Source organism: Panthera uncia, chromosome F1, assembly GCF_023721935.1.
Source record: "Panthera uncia isolate 11264 chromosome F1, Puncia_PCG_1.0, whole genome shotgun sequence".
NCBI lineage: Eukaryota > Metazoa > Chordata > Mammalia > Carnivora > Felidae > Panthera > Panthera uncia.
In genome coordinates, this window is record NC_064813.1 from 2,486,592 (window position 1) to 2,500,744 (window position 14,153).

Sequence of the window (14,153 nt, forward strand, 5' to 3'; positions counted from 1 at the left end):
CCCCCCACACACACATGCACACACAGCCATGTACACCCACACACACGCACACTTGCACACCCCCACACGCGCACAGAGCCATGCACACCCACGCACGGGCTTGCGCACAGCCACGCACACCCTCCATGCACATGTGCACACAGCCATGCATACCCCACGCACACGTGCATAAACACACACGCACACACGCATGTGCGCACACAGCCATTAACACACACGTGCACCCACACCCCCATGCACACACTCATCCCACACGCACACACCCCCACGCACACGTGCGCGCACACTCATGCATGCACACAGCCATGCACACCCCCCCCCCCCCCCCCACCCCCCCCACCCCGCCCCCCCCCCGGTGCCCGCCGAGCCAGGTCAGGGATGGCAGGAGCTTCAAGGCAGAGGCCGAGGGGCAGGATGCTTTTGTGTGGAGTCATGTCGGGCCGGCCCGGGTGCGGCTGTGTGTGCGTGCCACGTGGCCGGGGGTGGGCTGGCCGCCCCACATGCTCCGGGGCCCACTGTGGGGGCCTGCGGGGCGGGTGGGCGGCCGCACTTCCGCAGAGAGCTTTCAGTAGCTCCTTAAACAGGAAGCAGGCCTGGGGCTTTTTCCAGGAAGGGCCCCTGCAGCCAGTCTGGGTGGGGTCGCTCACCCTCCGCCCGGGGCACCGGTCAGCAGCGACACGGCGGGGCCTGAGCTCCCCAGTGCTGGCCTGGCCGGGCCTCCCGCCTCCGTCCGACAGCGGGATGGGGGAGCAGAGGCCTCTGCGGGGGACGGGGGTGGGGGGACGGCCACTCGGGGCGAAGGGTGGGTAGGCGGCAAGCCTGTGGGCACCCACAGCTCGCGCACCAAAGCTGGGGACGGTCCTTGTCTCCACCCCCAGCCCCGACATCAGGAAGACTCGTGTGACACACAGCACACAGGCTTATGGGGGAGAATCTAAGAAAAGTCCCTGGAACACAAGCATACATCCACGTGGAACCGCCGTCCCCGATGCCCCCGATTTAGGACACTACAGGTGCCACGTCACCTTTTCCTGAGCGCCCCCCACCCCTCCCCCCAGCTTGTGGCTGAAGCTGGCTTGGCTGGTCAGCCGTCTACTGCTTCCCCGTGACAGGTCTCAACCCCTCATGCCTGGGACTCAGTGATGGTGGTGGCCCTGGGCTCCGGCCTCCTCCCTCTGGCAAGCACTGGGCGTGGCCAAGGACTGCTGGTCTTAGGACGGGTTCTGTCTGGGGTTAAGGGTTCTGGATCGACCCAGCATGGACTCGGGGCCCCAGAGAGCCCCCTCGGGGCATGGTCTGCAGCTGGAAGCCTGGCACGGACCCAGGGCCCTGCTGAGTCCGAGTCCCCGCACCTCTGTGTTTGATGTCCCCCTGCTCGGACTGGACCACGCAGGACCCACGTCTCCCGGTGGCAGTGAGGAGCGGAGGAGGGCCCATCCCTTGCATCGTGAAGCGGAGGAGAAGCTGGGGCAGGACCAGTTCTTCCCTCCCCTCCACACAGACCTCTCTCTCACCCCACAGCCTCCGCCTCGAGGCCCCGCTCCCAAGTGAGCTGACGCTGTCCCAGCCTCGCCGGTCGCTCCGGGGCGCAGTGGGACAGAAGCTGAAGACACAGGCAGGGCCCAGGGGGCGCCAGTCCCCAGAAGCCTCCCAGGGAACAGACAGCTACACGGGGCAGCCTCGTGGGACGGACTTTCCACACATCCCTCCCGCAGCGCGTGCTTTTTTGGGCCACGGTCTGAGTGAACGCTAATCGGAATATTTCTGTGTCTTCCCTTGAGAGGGCCCATCCTGGTGCACCGGGGAGGGCCTTCCGGGGACAGAAATAAGACTCTGGGGAAGGGCAGCGGCCAAGCGGTGGCTGGAGGGACATTCTGTTTCCTCCCTGTGGGCTGGAGCGGAGGGAGGGAGGAAGGGTGCGGGGGAGGGAGGTCAAGGACAGCGAGAGAGCAAATAGAAGGGCCTGTACTTCCCCATCTCCGGTCCCTGCCTGGGGGCCTCGCGACGAACACGGCCTGCAGGGTCTGACTTGAGGACACAGTCCCAGGAGTGAGGAGGGAAGGAAGGGGGCTGTCGGGCCCCCTTGTCTCCTGGCCCCTGCCTGCCTTGCACACGTGTGCGCATATGCACGCGCACACACACACACACACACACGCTTCTTTCTCATTCTTGTAAGAATAAAAACCATCCAAAGCAAACCCAGGCCCCAGCTCTGAGCCGCTCCCCGAAGCCCGGTCTCCCCGGCGAGCCGTGGGCGGACGGACGAGCCGGGCGTCTGGCTGTGTAGCCTGGGCGGCTTCCCCCGCCGAGGGGAGCACGGCACCCCAATACCACGTGGCCAACAGCCCGGGAGGACTTCACGAGCCCTGCCCGCAGCAGGAGAGAGGGAGCCGCTCGGTGACTCCTTGGGACGGAGCGGCCCAAGGCCGAGATGGAGGAGAAAACCACGCCGCCAAAGCAGGGCCCAGAGCTGCGGGCGGAGGGGTCTCGGGTCCCCTCGGCTCTGCGCATCACCCGGTCTCCTCCTGGCCACGCTGCCGGTCTCCTTCCCTCCGAGTCCTCTCCAAGCTCGGGCTTATCTCCCGGGGCAGGCGCCAGGAGTCGGATCCGAGTCCGTGCACAGGCCCGAGCACCCCCTTCCGGCCTCTGTGCCCTCTCCGGGCCCCCTGGAGCACCCCGACCCGTCCCCCGTGAAAGCAGCTCCCGGGCTCCCCCTCCACCGCACTCGTAGGGCAGGGGCGAACCTTCGTGGGCACCCCAACATATTCCACTGACCAGCTCCCCCTTCCCACGGGTGGGGGCGCGGGGGGGGCGCTAAGACCCTCTACCCCAGTCTCCCCGTGCGGCCACCACCTTGCTGCCCGGCGATCCCACCCGCCCAGAAAGGCAGTTCTCTCTGCCCCACCCCTCCCAGGGAGGCTCAGCACGGAGCCCCTCTTCCGGCCCCACAGCTACTGGCTCTGGAAAAGGGGGGAGGCCGTGAGGGGCAAAGCCGGGGTCCCGTCCCCTCTGCGGGATGGCGTCACCCACGCCCCGAGCCTGCCCTGCCGCACCCCGGGCCCAGCTCACCTGATGCCCATCTTGCAGTCCATCACGCAGGGCGAGTCGAAGGCGGCCAGCAGGTCGTCCATCTGGTTGTAGCGCTCTCCGTCTTTCACCACGTCGCCGTGGTAGGCGGGGACAAAGGGCTTCAGCACATCGGCCATCAGCCGGTCGAGGCAGCGCTGCTCCGACTCACAGTGCTTCTTCAGGATCCTGCCGTTGGCAGCCGCCTTGAAACTCCCTGCAGAGCAAGGTCGGTGGAGACCCTGGGTCCGTGTCCGAGACCCTCCCCGCTCTCACCTCCCCCCACCTGCCCGCCAGCCCCCGCGGTAGGTCTCCCGGGGCTGCTCGCCCAATAAGCACCGGGGCTGAAGGTGCCCCCAGGTCCCCACTCGTGGACCGAGCACTGTAAGGGGAGTGGAGGCAAGTCCTGGCTGCAAACCGGGCTGGGTCCCCAGCTTCCCTGACCCCAGGCTCTTCTTCTGCAGATGGAGGGGCACCAGCGCTCACTGCAGGGTTCACACACGCGAGACCCAGCCACTCCTCTTCCTGTGTCACTGTCACCACCCCCACCCCCTCATCGGTCCAGTCCTCGGGCAGTGACGGTGCCTCCGGTCTCAGGGCAGAAGCTCTGATGGGGCAGGTTCAGTCCCAGGGCAGGGACGCTGGCTGAGAAGCGGGGGTCCGAGGCCCGGCACAGGCCACCCGCGACGTGACCCTGAGTCACGCCGTCGGGGACGTATTTATTTAGGAAGGGTGTCCACCCAAGTGCCTTGGGCCCACGTGCGGGGGATATAAAAGAGGTGTCGGACCCTGGGCTGGTCTGTGGTCGTGAAGGTCAAGTCCGGGGCAGCCACGGAAACCTCCCAGGGGATGAGGCCCACCAAGGGGCCCCCGCACGTGGACCAGCCAGCGCTCAGGCTCTGGCTACAGATGTCCCCTCGTCCCCCGCGGGCGACGGGCGCCCTGGCCGCCTGCACCCAGGACTCTACACTGTCCTTCGCTTGTGGGGTGATCTGCCTGCACCTTCCACCTCCTACAAGCTCCGTCGGGGCAGACCCCCACATCTCCACGAATGCCGTGACCCCTAAGACCATGGCGACGTGGGGATACGGTGGGCGCCCAATGGCACGCTGAGCCTTGCCTCTTTGTCCAAGATGGCAGATGGTGGGCGAGCTGGAAGATGATGCTTTCGCGTATTTTGCTGAGGTGAAGCGGGAGAGAGACAGAAGGGGGAGACGGAGACACCGAAAGAGACAGAGACGAGGAAGGGGGGCTGCGTGTGCGCGTCTGGGGACGGGACAGGCTCCGGACGGGGTGCTGTCCTCCCGTGTTCTCAGGGCAGTGCTCGGGCCGCATCCGGGGAGCACGCCACTGTCTCCGAGAGATCCCGTTCCAGATGCTTCCACCTCGAGGAGCATCGGGGGCCAGGCCCTCCCTGGAGAGCAGAGGGTCCCGGGGGAACTTCCACGAGGGCCTGCAGCTACCTGCGTGTCCTGCCAGCTGGATCCAGGGGTATTTCTTCTTGAAGGACATGACGAAGGGGGACCAGTGCACCATGTTTTTTATTTTCCGCCATGATTTGCTCTAGAAACAAGCGAATGAGAAAACTCTCCGTTAGCAAGGAAACCACAGGGGCGCCCGGGCGGCTCAGTCGGTTGAGCGTCCGACTCTCGGTTTCGGCTCAGATCACGATCTCGCGGTTCGTGGGATCGAGCCCCGGGTCGGGCTCCGCGCTGACAGGGCGGAGCCTGCTTGAGGTTCTCTCTCTTCCTGTCTCTCCACCCCTCCCCCACTCACATGCCCAATTTTCTCCCCACCCCCCACATAAATAAATACACATTTTAAAAAAGGGAACTACTGCTTTCTGGCTAGGACAAATCCAAAGCCAGCGGACTCGCTGCCTGTGGCCCCAGGATGACAAGTGTCAAGCCCACAGGGCTCCAAGGACGTCACCTCCCTCATCTACGCAGCAGACGGCCAGCGAGAGCTCGACAAAGCGCCCAGATGCAAGGGGACCTTCGGGGGGACGAGGGTCTGGCAGGTGCACGTGACCCCATCCCAGGCCACTGCCCCGTCAGGGAACAATAAACCCACGCTCCCCTTCTACACACCCCTCTCGGGCCTCAGTTTCCTCCTCTGCCTCGTGAGGGAGGGACAGCTGGGCCACCGGGCTCCTTGCACTGACTGCTGGACCCTCAGGGGCCCGGGGACACGTATCCCAACTGCAAAGTCCCTCGGAGGAAGACTAGAGCTGTCACCCGGCTGCGGTATGTCACCTCACACTGTGTCTGCAGACGTTGCTGCACAGAGGCCCTTCTTGCCTGCGGGCGGTTTGAAGAGAGACCTTGCAGGGAGTTCCCCGGGGACAGCACCCTCCACCCCGCGGCTCGGGTGCACACAGGGGTGAGTGGGCCCGCAGTTCCCTCCTCTTCAAGGTACTTCTCCTTCTGAGGGTGTTTCTCAAGTAAGGAGAGTGTGTGTGTGTGTGTGTGTGTGTGCGTGTGTGTGCAGGAGGGCGCCCTGGCAGAAAGGAGAACGGACACTTATTTCGCACCCGACTTTATCGTCCCAACAGGCACACAGGACAGTCGCCGTCCCGTCGGCGGGGAGAGCCCGAACCTCAGGGACACGAGCGACGGGGACGGTTCTGGAACCTTCACCCACACCACTGCTTTACAAAAATCCCCTCCTCCCCCGGCAGTCAACGTTTCTGCAGAAGCACACAGGCCCGAGAACCCGAGCTGCAAGTCAGAGCCAGGGGACCACCACCGGTTCCTGAGAAGGCGGGTCCCTGACTGGCAAAACACAGAGCAAAGCCACGAGGCTCGGCGCCGGGAGAAGAGGCTAGAAGCTGTGCGGGAGGGGGGGGCGTGAGGAGGGGCCCGCTTCGACCGGGGACCCCGAAGACCCGGGGGGCTCGCTCCCTGCCCCACGGCCGCGTCGCTGCGGAGGCTGCGGGTGCCCAAGGTGAAACCAAGGTCACATCAGCCGCCGCTGTCACCCGGCTCTCAAGTGAAAATCTGTTTAAGGAGAAGCGTCTGCTGGAACCTGGCAATCCTCCTCCGGTGCCAGAAACCCTCACCCCGCCACCGAGACCTGGTCTATTCTTGCACGAGGCCAGCCCTCGCCAGCCCATGTGACGGGAGGGCCGGGCCTCTGCTGGCAAGGTTGTTTTTCTAGATCCTTCCGATGGAGATCACCAAAGAAGGCTAAGGAAGGCCGAGGAGTTTCTTATCTAAGCCCCCAGAAGGGCGCACAAACAATGCAGGGGGAGGCACAACGGGAAAACCTCACTGCACGAGATGAGCCGGGAGGGGGGAGTGGGGAGACGTCAAGGTGGGTCCAGAGGAAATGTGCACAGCTGGCCACCACTTGCCAGCCACGTCCCGCCAGCAGAGCTCGGGGGGGGGAGGGGGACGAGGGTCTGGCAGGTGCATGTGACCCCATCCCGGGCCACTGCCCCGTCAGGGAACAATAAACCCACGCTCCCCTTCTACATGCCCCTCTCGGGCCCGTTTCCTCCTCTGCCTCGTGAGGGAGGGACAGCTGGGCCACCAGGCTCCTTGCACTGACTGCTGGACCCTCAGGGGCCCGGGGACACGCATCCCAACTGCAAAGCCCCTCGGAGGAAGACTAGAGCTGTCACCCGGCTGCGGTGTGTGACCTCACACTGTGTCTGCAGACGCGGTGGTCCCTCGGCCAGGGAGGGGCGTGCAAAGACGGGGGAATGCTGGGAAGGAAGGCCTTCGTGTTGGCTGCGCCCGGCAGAGGCAGGGTGGGGGCAGGGGGAAGACTGTCACAGGCAGGGGCCTGTGTGACAGAGCCCCGGCCCGGGTCTGGAACAGTTGGGTCCAGGCCTGCTGGGAAGGGCAGCTGGAGGCGGTGGGGGACGAGGGTGAGCAGGTGAGGCCAGGAGGCCCGGGGCAGGGCAGCATACACAGTGGGAAGAGGCGGGTCGGCCCGGGCCGGAGTCCTGGCTCCAGCCCCTCCTCACTGACTGACCCTGGACAGGCTCCTGACCCTCCCGGTGGCCTTATTATCTTGCCTGTAGGATGACAGCAACCCTCGGTTCCCCCCGCCCCTATCCCAGGAGGTAAAGCCATTCAGCGATCACGGGGTACGTGGGGGAGGGTCTCAGCTCTGCGTTCAAGGAAGGGGGGGTCCTCTGAAGTTACCCCGGGGAGCAGCCCGTCTGGAGCTAAGCGCAGGCGTCGCCGTGGTTACTAAGGAGTAAAGACCACCGAGCCCGGGGCTGGTCAGACCCACTCAGTGTGGTCGCGGCTCCCGGAGACGCGTTCCTTCCTCACCTCCCAGGACACCCGGGGTGGTCGCTGCCCCCAGTTATCCCATTCTCCGCTCCCGCCCACAGGCGCCGGCAGGTGCTGGCTCACCCCCGGGGACCGGGCCCCAATCCTACAGCGGCTGCGCCTGACGCCGGGCGAGGGCCCTGACCCACGGTCTCCGCCAGCCCTGAGGACGCCGCGCCAGGTAACGGCAGACGGGCTGGGAAGGGCAACAAGGAGGTTTCTTCGAGGCGGGTCCCCTGGGCAGTGGGGCTGGCAGCCTGCTCTGGGGAGTCTCCTGAATGCCCCTTTAGCAGCAGGGTCCTGAGCCCTTGGGAGACGCTCCGAGGCTGGCCACCAAAACCCCGAAAGGTCCCACCTTGGGGCTGAGCAGGGGCAACTACGGGATCACACAGGCCTCTCCCAGCAGGCAGATCTGCCCGTGGCTGGAGTCGTGCACTTGGGATGTTCTCGGGAGCACGTCAAGGGGAAGGAAAGGACCAGAAGCCAGCAGGATGGGACAGGTGAGCGGCCTGGAGATGCCGGATGTTTGGAAACCGCTCCAGGCAGCCCCCGCCCCTGACCTGACAGGAGCGGAGAGAATGTGGGCAGGGCTGTAGGGGGAGAACACCACCTGGCCGCAAGCCCCGACCCTCCTCGAGGGGACGGAAGAATCTCGGTGGGACGGGCAAACCCCAGACTGGGCTTCTCCGGCCTTGGACAGCCAGTGATGCTCCCGAACCTGCCAGCAGGGACCGGAGGCTCAGGACACAGCACCTTCCGGCTCCCCTTGCCTCTTCAGTCTAGAGGTGCCCGGCCTCACAGCAGAAGCGACTCTGGGGGCCAGGACCCGTGTGGGGCGGACGCCTTCACTCAACGCCCGGAACCTCAGAGCGCACGGCTCCGGCCTGTGGTTCTCGGCCGCATCTCTCATCTTGGACTCAGAGATGCCAGAGCCCCTGAGAGCCTGGGCAGAAAGTATTCACCGGCCAGCGGGCTGCGGGGCCCAGGCTGAGCCCCAGGGAGGGGGCCCAGGGGGGGTCTGATTGTGTGTGTGTGTGTGTGTGTGTGTGTGTGTGTGTTTTAAAGGTTTTATTTATTTTTGAGAGAGAGAGAGAGAATAAGCAGGGCAGGCGCAGAGAGAGGAGACAGAATCCCAAGCAGGCTCCAGGCCCCAAAGCTGTCGGCACAGAGCCCGACGCGGGGCTCGAACTCGCAAACCGTGAGATGGTGACCTGAGCTGAAGTCTGACGCTCAACCGACTGAGCCCCCCAGGCACCCATCTGTGTGTTTTTCTAAACCAGACCTCAAGCCTCCCCGTGATGCTTGTGGCTCCTGGGAAAACGCCATCCTCCGGCTGGGTCCCCCAGACACCCCACGTCTGTTGCAGGGAAACCCCGCCTCCAATGAATGAAAGGGCTAATGACTAGGATCACCTCAGTCTTCCATAAACAGACAAGGAGAGTGGCTAGGGAAGGAGGGGGAGGAGGAGGAGGGGGAGGAGGGAATGGTGCAGGGAAGAGGGGAGGATGGTCACGAGTCAGCCCTCCCCTCATTCACCTTCTGCCTGTTCCTTGGGTCTGGACTTGCTCTGTCTTCCCTGGTGGCCTCCTTCTTGCACATGGAGAGGACGCTAGACCCCCAGGGGGGTGTCAGAGCCTAGTGCCCATTCCCCGCCCCTGCAGGAGCTGCCCAGGGCTGGCACTCTCTCTCCTCAGCTCAGCCCTCAGGGCCCTCTGGGGTCTGCCTCCTGCCTTCTTTCCAGCCACCGCCTGCCCCTCGCAGCCAATAAAAAGGGTAGTGATGCCGGGGACAGAGATCCCTCTGGTTCCAGGGCTGCCTCACACACTATGGGACGTTTAGCCGCCTGGTGCCCCCTACCCCCATCCACAGGCAGCCGCGCGGCCGTTCACCAAACACGGTGTCCCAGGCCCGTGAGCCTGGCCCCACACACCTCCCCGCACCCACCCTGAGACACCTGCCAGGTGCCTGTCTCTGCCGTCAGGGATCTCTCCCCAGAACGGCTGCAGAGAACTTCGCTAACCCTGCGCAGCCCGGTGCCCCTTTCCCTGGAAGCCCTTCCTCTGCTTCAGCTGCCCCCTTCCCCCCGGGTGTTTCTAGAATGCTCTGGGCACAAGACACCTGCACGCCAGCTCCTACCCGGGCAAGCGTGAGCCCCCTGAGAGCCGGGCCCCCAGGACCTGGCTCCACCGCGCACTCCCTTGCAGGGGGTCCCCGAGAGGCCACCACGGCCCTCCAGGCCTGCAGGCTGAGCACAGCCCCAGCGGTTCAGGAAGAGGGAGACCAAAGCCAAGAGGCATTCGAGGGAGGCTGCATCTGCCCATTGGGACCCACTGGGAGCCTCCTGGCACAAGCTGAGGTTTCCGGACAGGTGCGGGCTCTTCGGGGCCCTGTACCCCCCCCCCCCCCACTCCCATCGGCCACGGCACTGACTGGACCGTCTGGAGAAGCAGGCCTCCTGAAGACAGCTACTCACGGCCCCATGTTTACCCCAGCGCGGCCAGCCCCTTCCTCCAGCCTCCCTTCCCTCGACGTCGCCAGGCCCGGGCTGGAAAGGCTGGCCTTCATGCTGGAATTCGCTGCCTTCTGGAAGGCAGCACGATGAAACAGAGCGCGATCATGTTTGGGAGGCAGAGGGACCCCTCGGTCTACCTCCTCTCGGCTGCAGCTGCGAGCAAGCCTTTGCACCTGTCGGTCAGCGTTGGCATCTGTAAACTGGGCTCGAGAACATCGCACATGCCCGGCCCATAAGGTCATGGGGAGGACTGCGGAGGAAAGAATACATATGTACAGGGGCTCCATACACGGTCATGGGGCAGGCGAACCTTAGGTGTTCAGTTTGCTTTGACTTCTGTGTCTTTTTTTTTTTTTTTTTTTCCTTTTTAGTTGAAACAGTTTTCACCTCCAACACACGGAAGCCTGGCAAGGATCCATCTGGGCACTTCCAGAGGATCGGATCGTGGCTAAGTGGCAAGCAGATGAGCTCATTGTGCGGTCAGCCGCTTGCAAAGCCTCCCCGTGGGTGCTCATGCGGTGGGAGCCCGCACAGCACCTCCCGAGGCCCCAGATGCGGGGAGAGTCCGAGCCGGCCGGGCCAGGCCAGGCCAGGCACTGGCAAAATTTTCGGGTTCAGAGAATCCGTAAAGCTGCCCAAGAGAGAAAAGTTTCCCAAATAACCCCATCTGCCAAGCACCGCGGAACACGGCTATTTGGGGGGGCAAAGAGATTACGGAGCAAGTTTCATTTTATAAAGGGGATTTTATATCCTTTCCTTAACTTCTCCCCACCTAACTTTTCCCCCAATTTTCCACTTTTTCCTCCAGCACGTCCCTTTTATCTAAACAGTCTGACTACTTGGCTACCTGGTCTTTGCAGAAAATCACGAGAGTCTCCATTTTTTTTCTTTTAAGTCTGAAAGAGACGAGGGCAAATCTCGAAGACATCAGAAAAGGGGAATCTTCTCTGGACCCCGCGACTCTCGAAAACACGCTGGGAACCTGGGCTCCGCTGCTCCCGTGCGCGTACGCACGAGCGTGTGTGCGCGCTGGTGAGTGGCGGTGACTGGCTTGCGGGGGAGACGGGCGAAGACATCGTCTGTCACACGTCTGGCGTGTTGCCGGGCATATCAGTAACACCTCACGGTCACCCTCACGCACGACGCTGCTTCTGCGAATGATGACATGCGTCCGGAGAGGTTAAGTCACTTGCCCGAGGTCACACAGCTTCCTGGTTCACACCATTTAACTCCGAGGATGTTGTTGTATTTCAGCCAACAGGGTAACTAGCCCCCCCCTCCACCCCATCCTCTCTCCCCGTGCTGGCCCCCCAGTTAAAAAACAGCCTCAGGCCAACAGCAAGGGCTTTGTCCAAAGAGTGACCTTTCAGATGGGGGAGGCCTCAGTAGAGGCCTGCCCTGCCTCCTTCCAAGTCTGTTCCCAGCACTGCCTCCCCAACACACCCTTAACAAAGCCCTGCAAGTGGATGGAAAAGGTCCCGGCCCGCGGATGGCCCGCGCCGCGTCAGCGCCTTTGTTCCGATCTTGCAAAAGTCTGAACGCGACTCCTTGACTTGTCCATGTTTGGAAAAAACGCTTTTTTTCTTCCTTCTTCTTTCGGTCTAAAACAGCAGCAAGGGTTTCCCCGGTGATGGTTCTGTCTCCGGCGCTGGGGGAAAGCCTGCGCTTCTCTGAGTCCCGGGCCGGCCAACTTTGTTCATTGTGTTCCCCCTGGCAGAGCGCTCCCGTGGGGCCAGCTAGGCGAGCCCAGGCAGGTAGAGCTCCCCCCCCCCACCCCCCCAGGCCCAGCGGTTCCCTCCTGCAACCCCGGTTAGAAACCTCGCTGGGGCCAAAATCGAAACCCGCCCCTGCCAACAGTGAGCTGTGAGCTTGGAGGGGGCGGGGGGGGGGGGGGGGGGGGGGGGGGGAGGTGAGGGAAGGCCTTTCAAAACTGAGACCCCGAGGATCGGAAAAATTAAGCCCGAGGACTTGGCAGGGCAGGTGGCTGCGGCTAGGAACAAGAGCCTGGCTTTGGAGACTAACTGTCCTCCCCCCGCCCCCCCCCCGCTTTAACAAATAAGAACAGTCCCCTGAAAACCAAATGCAGAAACACTTTTTTTCAAGAAAGACCCGAGGAAGGTTTTCTGTCATTCCCACCTCCCCCACGTGACGGCCCCAAAGCTGGAGGGGGTGGGGGGTTCAGAACACTTTCCACAGAGGTTAGGGCTGGGCGCGGGTCCCCTGCATTGCCCCGCACCTGTCCTTTGGAGAGCCCAGCGACGGAGGGAGCCCCACTCTGGATCAACGGCTGGGCTAGGCCAGTGCGGCAAGGATGGGCCTTCCTCTCGAGCCTCTTGGCCACTGTGGGTGCGAGAGGCGGGCACTGCCCGGGGTCCTGGGCTTGGCGCTCTGTCCTCTCTCTCCGAAGAGGGCTGCTGCGCCCCCAGGTCCCTGCTCACACAGGTGCAGGCGCCCTGCCTGCAGTGGCCCCCTCCTCCCTCCCGCTGATCTGCGTCCTATCTGCCTCCGAAGCTGGGACCCGCGAGCCGGCCCTTCTGCTCCGAGGGGTCTCGACACCAATCCAGCCACGCGCCCGGTTCCGGGGCCCTCCGCGAGGCAGGGGAAGGTGCGAGTGCTTCTTGACTGTGTGTTCGGCGCGGTGTCTGCCCATGAAGGGTGAGCTCCTCCCGGCACCGCCGTGGGCCCCCCAGCTACACACGCAGTGGAGGACCGCCCGCCGGCCGTCCCAGGCCCCGCACACAGCAAGGGCTCGGGCCCTGCCACATCCCTCCTCCTGCACGACGAAATCCACCCAAGCTGGCTCACGCCTCCGTGGACTCACCTGCCGGGGCCTGGACTTTTCCAGAGACCTCTCCAGGGAGGCGGGGGGGAGTGGGGGGTGGCATATTCGCAGGAACTTCCTGCTCAGTCTGCCTGGTTCTCTACACCCACTAACCACCCACTGTGGTTCCTGGACAGTTGACAGCCTGGCTGGCCCCAGGGGTCTTTGACACACACGCGTGAGGGCTTGGCGGCCGCCCCCCCTCAAACTGGTCAACCGAGCAAAGAAAGCTCTCCTAGTCCTGCATACTCCAGACCTCCCCCCGCCCCAATTCCTAGCTTCACAGGAGCTGGCATCCGTGGACCCACAGTCTTGCCAAATCAGCCTTTGTTTGGCTACCCAGGAACGGAGGGAGCCTTCACTCATGGAGATGTTCCCAACCCTCCCTACCAGGCGGGGCCCCACAAAGCTCCGTCTCTGGTCTAGAAGGTCCCCAACTTGGCTCCTCCTTCCTCCTCCCTCCTGGGTTCCATCCTCTTAAGAACTAAAAATAATGGAAGGCTGGAGGAAACACAGAGGGGTGGGGGGAGGAGGGAGGGAGGGGGAGGGCAAGGAAAGCCAGAAAGAGGGGCACAGAGAGGGAGGGAGGAGGGAGGGAGGGAAAAGTTGGTACAGGCAGAGGCCCAGTGCCTCTCCTTCCAGGAGCCAGGGGGCCTCCAGGCTGTGCCCTGCAGGCTGGAATCAACAATAGGAGGAAACCGGGGAGAGGCCAGAGGCGGGAAGAGCTGGGGCTGAGGGAGGGCAGTCTCCAGCAGCTGACTTCCCAGTGGACAAAGCTCACGGGACAGAAGGGCCCGGCTCTTCCTCTGGGAAAGGGCACCCGGGGCCCTGCCCGGGGGGGGGGGGGGGGGGGGGGGGGGTCCACCCCTGCAACGCACACCGGGTCCCTTCCCACCCTTCCCCAGAGATCTTATTTTCACTTTGGTAAGATGCAAAAAAAAAAAAAAAAAAACAAAAAACCAAAGCCGAGTTACAGAGGGTGGAAATTTACTGAAGGTCCTCACTGGTCAGCGGACACGGGTGCCAAAGGGCTGGGGCCACTCGGTGCCCCCAGCGCCCCCCACCCTGGCCAGTTCCTCAGGGGGCCAGCCCTGCCCCAGCCCCGCCCCACACACCTGCTCCCCTAGCTTGGGGGAGGGGGGCCGGAGGCGCTGGACCCCTCCTTCCCAGCTCCCGGACACTAAGGGCGAGGCCGAGCAGGCAGTGTGGTGACGCCGGCAGCCCGTGGGCCATGCCAGTAACAGAAGCACCTAACCCGTATGGACGACTAGAGCCAGACACGGTGCTTGGCTAAGTACTACGTATCATGTAGGTGCCGCACGAGTGTCTCAGCCTACCCCGCGGGGGCTCTCACTGTCGCGCGTGGCAGATGGGGACACAGAGGCACAGAAGACTGGATCGCCGGCCCAAGGTTCGATAGTTGGTAAGTGGCAAAGGCAGGATTCGAACCCGGGCTGTTTGGCTCCAG

General features: G+C 63.7%; 1 protein-coding gene across 1 annotated transcript in view; it reads right to left on the reverse strand.

Moving 5' to 3' along the window:
• The window catches only part of ITPKB (inositol-trisphosphate 3-kinase B), an 88,919-nt gene that overhangs the window by 8,981 nt on the left and 65,785 nt on the right, over window positions 1-14,153 (reverse strand). Inside the window, exons 3-4 of the mRNA XM_049635120.1 lie at window positions 4,530-4,629; window positions 3,070-3,283 (exon numbers count right to left, since the gene is read on the reverse strand). Of these exons, the coding sequence (XP_049491077.1) occupies window positions 3,070-3,283; window positions 4,530-4,629 (314 nt within the window). The remainder of the gene's footprint in view (window positions 1-3,069; window positions 3,284-4,529; window positions 4,630-14,153) is intronic.